Consider the following 8,351-nt stretch of genomic DNA (forward strand, 5'->3'; position numbering starts at 1 on the left):
TGTTCTCATTAACCTCTTGTTGAAGAATGTAACTAGTTTTGGTATTCATAATTGTCATTTTATTCATTTAATGATATAATTATTATTTGGAGAAAGAAAACGATGTAAAGAATAAAAGAAAAAATAATTTTGAAGAATGGGTTTGATATCCAAATTATTTATCATTAGGTATCCTAGGTTTATCACGAGTCAAAGAGTCATTATTATTACTATAAAATACCCTTTTGGGAATTTGTATAATTATTTTTGTATTTGAAAAATATCTAGAAGGCTCCCAAGAACTAAGTTGGATAGCCTACATAAATTCAGCCTTCGGATGGACGCTTGAGCCCTAAGAAAGGTTATAAAAGGGAAGGCACTCGACTTATTGAGACACCCATTGGATGACCACTCATCATGAATTCAGCTTGAAGTTGAAGAGGAATGTGAGGGTCCTAGGAAAGCTTGGTGGTCATTAACGTAGATTGAAGGTTAAGGGGAATAAATTCACCTAGTTGTCAATATGCTATTAACAAATTTACATCTTGAGATATATGTATATGTGCAAAAAGCACGTTGACAAGCCCTTCGCTGATGCAACAATATGATTCTTACTAGACTCCTTATTAGGACACTCACTAGCATAGTGTTCAAACTCATGGCAATGGAAACACTTGTTCTTACTTAGATATTTTTTGTTGCCCTTCTCATTGGACTCGACCTTTCCTTGTTCCTTCTTGCCCTTAACCTTGCTACTCTTGCCTTCCAGGGCATAGTTCTCCTCGTCCTCTTGTTGAAGAATGTAACTAGTTTCGGTCTTCATAATTGTCATTTGACTCATTTAATGATGTAATTATTATTTGGAGAAAGAAAATGTTGTAAGGAATAAAAGAAAAAAATCATTTTGAAGAATGGATTTGATGCTCAAATTATTTATCATCAGGTCTCCTAGGTTTATCACAAGTGAAATAATCATTTTTATTATAAAAGACCCTTTTTGGAATTTGTATCATTACTTTTGTATTTGAAAAATATATAGAAAGCTCCCAAGAACCAAGTTGGCCAACCTACATAAAGTCAGTCTTGTGATGGATGTTTGAGCCCTAAGAAAGGCTATAAAAGGGAATGCACTCGACTTATTGAGACACACATTTGATGACCACTCATCATGAATTCAACCTAAAGTTGAATATAAATGTGAGGTTCCTAGGAAAGTGGGGGAGGCCAGTGAAAAGAAGGAAGAGGCTCTTAAAGAAGTCGAATCCCTGAATGACCCTTGACCTTGCTTTCAAAGTGTGGCTTCTTTGTTTGCATCCCCATTTTCTCATGCATGCAAGTAATTATGTGTTTTCATTCATAGATTTACAATACTAGTTACATTTAGTGGCTCTTTTAATCTTATTTCTTGAAGATAATATTACATAGTTAGTTTTTTAAACCTAATCTTATCATCATGAGTGTGCTACCACAAATAGGTGTTCGAGCCATGAGTATTGTCACCCTATCATCATTTATTGGATCCATATTTCCCCATAAAGTGGCCTTCAAAGAAGTTTCATACGCATCACTAAGGAAGTCATTGAATTGACAAAGCCAATCATTCCTATATATGTAGACACATTGTGCTTCATTGATAAGTCTACTGAGGTTAGATGTAGCAGCATAAAAGACGCATTCAAGCAGAAAATGTTTCTTGACAACTTGGAGGACTTGGAAGTATATATCAACATCAAGTAGTCCAGGATGCATAGGATCACACACATATTCCCGGTCATCCCTTGCGTGGAAGTGATTGAGTGGATCGTTACACATATGGATGAATCTCATCTTGTGCTTCACAGTGAAGGCGATGGTTATATTTCCACCTATAATGGAGAAGAAATGAAAAAATACTACAAGATGATTAGGCCCATATAATATGAAAATGATGACTTCTACATGAGAATCTTGGTGTCAAGAGCCTACTAGGTTTCATCCCCACCCATACGCAGTTTATCAGACCAAATTCTCGAAGATGTATATTAGTATCTGATTTCCATCTGTTTTCGGTTGCATGGGTGGAAGAACGTTGCCATGTTTGAGGAAAACTGGATATATATCCTCAATATGGTGGTAACCATGGTAAATCTTTTAACTAGGAAAATATGATGCAATTTGAGTTTCCACATCACGTGGGGCAGGAAAAAACATCTTTGAGCAAAAATCAGGCCCCAAAATTCTATATGTTTGCATTTCCACTAAATTGAATCTGTGCACAATATGTGTTCCCAAGAATGTACTCGAACTGGACCCCTCACGACAAGTTCCAAGTTTACTTTCACTACTGAGTGTTGTCAGAAGCAACCTTCAAATGCGCATATGACAAATTGGATGAACACTTCTTTTCAATTATTTTTCATATGATATTCAAGATTGATCCTCCTTGCATGACTGATCAGGTGAAGGAGTCACTACAGGATATCACAAATTGGTTTGGAGCACCCCAAGGTACATACATCAGATGTTTTGGCTGTGAAATATCCCTTCTTCTCATGCACAATATGTGACCAATAAGGTGGCAATGCAAAAAGTAAAAAATCAATTGGATAAGGGATTCTCAAGAGTTATTCACAAGAGGAAGAAAGCCACTTGTCTTACCTTCCCTTTGGGGATCATATTATATGATTTAAAGAGCCACAAGTGACAACAATAGAAGTACAAGAGTTAGATCAAGTGCACTTCACAACTACGTAATTTCATGGATATGATCCCAAAAGAGTGTGTAGGAATATTGTGAAAGGATCAGTTTCAGTTTAGGGTATTCATTAATGTCCACAACAAAAGATGAGAAGGTCAAGAACTGGTATAATATAGTTAGAAAGGCACACCCAACAATGGAGACCAGTTCATCCCAAGATCCACCAGATCAGGACATACAAGTATAAGAGACAGAACAAATAAACCCTCAAACAAGGAAAGTGGCTCCTAAAAGAGGATTAGTTATGATTCAACAGGAGAGAGAAGTAATAAATGGAAAGTTGATGCTTTGAACACAGGAGCTATCAAAGAAAAATATTGGAGGAGATAGAAGAAGAAGAGGAGAAGAGGAAGCAAGATGAGTTGCTTGAGAAAAAAGGAGAAGAATATGAAGAAAGGCGAAGAATATAAGAGGAACAACAAAGGCAGTTCCAAGAGGAAGAAACAACACAAAGTTTGGGAGAAAAATAGTTGAATCAGGAGATAGAAGAGAAACATTTGGAGGAAGATGATACCATCCAAACCTTAGATGATGAACCAGGTTCTCCAAAAGAACCTCCTCTCACAGGTGTCATCTTCCATTAAAATAAATGGGAATAATATCTCCACCAACAAATAGAGTCATACATGTATGCAATTTCATGTTTGATCAACTTAAGAAGAGGATCATACAACAAAGTATAGATACTTCCAAAATGATCCTCAAAATCCAGTCTCAATTTCTACAGAAAAGGTGATAATTGTCAATGCCAGAATAAATCCCATGGAAATAATGACATAAAACATTGTTTTTCCCACAACAATGTAGGAGAACTCTAAATATTTTTTGAACGAGACTATTATATTAGAGAAAGAAGATTGTTTAGTGAAGAAATAGGTATAACATCTAGCAGCGAAGAATCAACGGTTATCTTCACAGAGTTTCAACACCAGAGAATGGTAGTCAACCATGTAAGAGGAAATGGGGCCAATGGAGGACACCATGGCATGGTTATATGGTGAGATGATACTTCTATTACAAGTGGTGGCTCCTCTCATTGGAATTCATAATAAAGCACAAGAAGTGGTGAAACTCCTGAAAGAATCAAACAAAGTAGTTGACCATCTTCAGGAGTGGGTCACCAAGTATCTGAATGCTCCGCAACATTTGGAAAGAAAAGACAGGATTGTCACAAAGATAAAAAGAGTTCATCTAAGACTCCACCATCAGAACTATATGTGTCTTGGGGAATAGTCAATTAGCACTATTTCCGCTTATAATGGACTGCACAATGGTTTCTAGACTCTAGCATAGAAACACGGGACACCTTCAATAAGAACACTTGAAGCAATCATAGGAAGGGAAATCATCTTCTAGGAGATTAGGAAATACATTGAACAGATCAAGCAAGCAACAAAACATGAAGGCTCAGAAGTCACCAAAGAAATTATTCTATAATGTTCCATCCCACTAGTCAAAGCTCATATGAAACTTTCATGGTTATGGAATAATGTACAATCAAGCTCTAATTCCATATTAAGGGAAGCACTGGACGTGAGGATGTGTTATGTGGGGGAATTTCCAGTTAGGGTCAAATCCATCTCAACAGAGTTTAGAGCATGGCATACATACATCACAAATGAGCATTGTGAGGAAGCCAATGACTTATCTGTTTGATGAGACTTTGTCATATTATCAATTTTTCTTACATTACCATTGTCCCATGTGTAGTTTGTCCTTTTTAATAAATGATATGTAATGAATTCCAAGAGAGACATATGGAATTTTAATAGCCACATATGGAATGCAATAAGTCCTATATACAATATGAAAAGTCATAGGAGTTGAAGAGTGATAAAGAAGGTCAAGAGTCATTGTCATTTGTTATAAGTAGCTCTTCATATCTGAACCTAGGAGCTTGTATTCCTGGAGTCATGCCTTGGCTTCTCTTGTAGTGCATAAGAAATATATCATTCCTTGCAGAAGAAAGTTGTGGCTTCATGTTACACTACAAGATATAATGTTTCACCTATGTAACAATGTACTTGGTATATTTCATTATTACTCAAAAGCTCTATGAGTCGACAAATCTTCATACATGTATGATAGATGTAGTACGACTATTCTTGTTTTGTTTATTGTATATGTTTCTTTATTTACATACTAAGTTAATGAACTAATTCATTGATTAGCTATGGTTATTATTGAATAAGCATTGTTACACTTTCATGATTATCATTTATTATGTGGACTAATTTGTAGATAATCAACAAGTCTTTCTTTTCATTCCCATATCCCCTTTTAGGATAGTACTATTACTTCTCTAACAGGAGGCTTGTTTTCCTTTACTAGCAGTGGAAGTTCCCTCCTGCACCTTGCATTGGGTGTCTCACAAAACCTCCATACTTACTGCCCAAAGAGGTGTTGTGGCTTCTTGTGTGCATGTATAACCAAGGAATACCATTGAAGTCGTTCCAATGGTGATGGGACTCCTACATCAAAAAGTGTGAGGCCTAATTGGGACTTCACATTTAGGAGAGTCCCTTACATGTTGGTAGTATCCAACACCGCCAATAGGTCATCAGAAGTAGGAAAGTCAAGATTCATGGGGATGTCAAAGGTCATGCCTTGAGTTAAAAAAGGATCTTCATTTCTCATGTAAAGGAATTTTAACCTTCGCTTATCTCACAAGGCATTAGAGAGTCAAAGTTAGTACTTTTGGGGTGCAAGTAGTAGCTCTAACACTCCATTATTGGAGCTAGTGATATTCATTGTATCTATGTGTCTTAGACATTTTACTTAATATCGAAGCCTTTCAGGCCATCAAATTTTCACACGGGTTGTGGATGTTTCCAAATCTACTCTTTTAATGTTTATGATTCATGTTAGCTTTCTCATGTACTAAAGTAATTGAATTATATTGGTGACTTTGGTACTTAAGTTATTGGAAATGTGTTGTAATGTTTATAACAATCGTCGCATCTATGTAAACTATTTTGCTTGATATTAAACGAACCTTTCTCATTTATGTGTGTATCCATTAGGGTAGTGCTAGTACTTCTCTCTTAGAGGCTTACTTTATTTCCACTCTACTCTAAAAGAACCTTGATACCTCTACAATTGAACAATCACAAGGCATACTTTCTTGCTCATTCAAAATCACATGTGCACTTCTCTCTCTTGCTAACAAGTAAAGCCAAGGCATATCTTTGAGTAAATGATAGTTGGGTCATATCCTAGATTGGACTCCTACACAAAATAGTGTGAAGTCTAATTGGGATCTCATATCGGGGAGATCCCTTGTATGTTGGTGGTATCCAACACCGCCAAAAAGCTGGTAATAAGTACTTTTTATTTCTATCCAAGTGTATGATAGAAACTTGGATGCAGGCTAGTAGTCCTTTTTTATTGTTTTGGATGATAAATAATAGATCTCACTATTGACCGGTTGTGCATAACATGACAATGTTTAGGTCTAATAGTGAACTTTGATTTTCTATGGAAGTTATTTTGAAGCAATATAAAATTTAACCAACAAAAAAATGTATTTATATATATTTTAATTACTTTTGATAAGTTTGCCTATTTTGGAATAGGGCTTCCAGAATTTTAGTTAAATTTTCAATAATTATTTGGGGGATGGTATAGACCTCCATGCAATATTATAGAATATTCATAGGAATAACATAAATCAAATATTGTGATTTATCTACACATTACTTATGTAATTTTTTCCCTTCATTTAAATTGACTAATTAGAAAAATGTCATTTGATCATATGAAGTCACTTATAGTTATTTTTGGAAATGTGGTATTGATAAACCATGGTATTGGTCCATGCTATTGTAACAATGTCTATTTACATATTAAGAATCTCCATAGTAAAATAGGGTTAAATCTCCATGGTTCAAAATCTTGTGTTATATATATATATATATATATATATATATATATATATATATATATAGTTATAATTTAACTAGTTTTTATGTTTTATTTAGCAATTTTAATAAGATGATTTATATGATGTAGTAAGTGTTTTCATGATACCATCAATATTTACCAACATTTAATTTATATAATTAAGTTAATAATAAATGTTATTTAATGTTTATTAAAAATTTATTCATATTTTAATCTTAATAGAAGTTATATATATCTGATTTTTAATTATAACTAAAATATAATTAAATAATGGTTAAAATTATTTGTAAATTTGTTATGTGTATTCAATGATCTATGAAAAAAGATAAATATTACAATAATTTCAAAAAGCCAACCATTGATACGATTGGGTTCTACCCAAAAAAAAATCCCTTTCTCGTTTAAATGCAAAATCTTTTGTGTCAACTGCTCCTGCATTTGATTAATCTAAACATATAAATAGAGAAAAACGAAATAGCTACAGCCTCAAAATGTTTTATGCTTATTAGAAAAATTGTAAACACACCCATTTCAATTAACGTAGCAACAAATTCACAGGAACAACATCAATATAGCTATCAGATATGTTTGCTTCAGATCTCTATTATCGACACTAGAGAAATCGATAAAGATGTAAATATAGGAAAATCATGACTGTCTACATTACCAAGGAAAACATGTATTGATATGAATCAATTTACTATTTACATGACTAACAATGACAAGTATACATATGAAATGAATAATTACACCGATATAGATTAGAGATTTAAACGAAGCTTATTGAAGAAGACCAATAATACTAATATCGGCAAAGAGACAAGTATAATCGCATTGCCATGGATTAATCATTAGCAAAACATGAATAAATATATATGTAGTAGCCAAAATTATTACACGTTTAAATAGTTACATGCTTGCTGGTACTCGACTTAGAGGTCTGGAATTAATACAAGTAATCCACGCCCTATGCAGCCAAAGTATATGAAAGCATTGTTTATTTATTGAAAAGGAAATGAAAAAACACATATTTTACTTCTCATCATTCTCAATTTCGAAGGCATCGACAGGGAAGGATTTCCTAATCCCAGCAATAGCGCTCTTGAAGTAGATCTTATCATTGGATTGGTCCTCAATGGCAATCTCAGAGATAGTGATCCAGACATGCAGCTCCTTGCTTTTGACTCCACTCACTTTCTTCATCTTGCGTTGCTCAACATAGGCACTGATCTCTGGACCATATTGTACCAACTTCCCAATTGTCTTGAAGTGGTGCTCAATCTTCTTATTTCGCTTCAGCCACACATACCCTGTTTCCCTTACGTACCCACATTCTTCAACCTCATCTAGGAGTATCAGGCCCTTCGGAAGGCCTACCTGTTCCAGTAATTCCATACATTTCTGCTTGCAGATTTCGCTTCCATGGTAGACTTCTGCCCCATCTTTCAGATCACTGGCAACCTGAAGAGCCATTCTCTTTCTTTTTTTCTATAACACCTCTGCTGTGCTCTTAGCCGATTCAGGAAATGCATCGGTCTAGGGAGCTTAAATAGTTGATAATGGGTCAATTAGAGGCGTGAAAACATACTTAAATTGTCTAGCATTTGACTAAATTGCAGATCTTTATGAAAAAATAGATATTAATCAGCATATGATATCAAAGCTCGTGAAAAAGATGTTGGGAAATAAGATATGATATCAAAGCAGCCACGAAAGCATTCTATAAATTTGT

General features: G+C 34.5%; 1 protein-coding gene across 1 annotated transcript; it reads right to left on the minus strand.

Moving 5' to 3' along the window:
- Nucleotides 1-7,517: 7,517 nt before the first annotated feature.
- On the minus strand, nt 7,518-8,125 carry LOC149181862 (uncharacterized). The gene has a single exon (XM_089418425.1). It carries the CDS (start codon nt 8,090-8,092, stop codon nt 7,652-7,654), a length of 441 nt encoding a protein of 146 aa, XP_089274551.1. The 5' UTR covers nt 8,093-8,125; the 3' UTR covers nt 7,518-7,651.
- Between the last annotated feature and the right edge of the window lie 226 nt (nt 8,126-8,351).

The sequence above is a fragment of the Pinus tabuliformis genome, chromosome 3_2 (assembly GCF_031772625.1).
Source record: "Pinus tabuliformis cultivar Carrire ecotype Pingquan chromosome 3_2, CPIR1, whole genome shotgun sequence".
Classification (NCBI taxonomy): Eukaryota; Viridiplantae; Streptophyta; class Pinopsida; order Pinales; family Pinaceae; genus Pinus; species Pinus tabuliformis.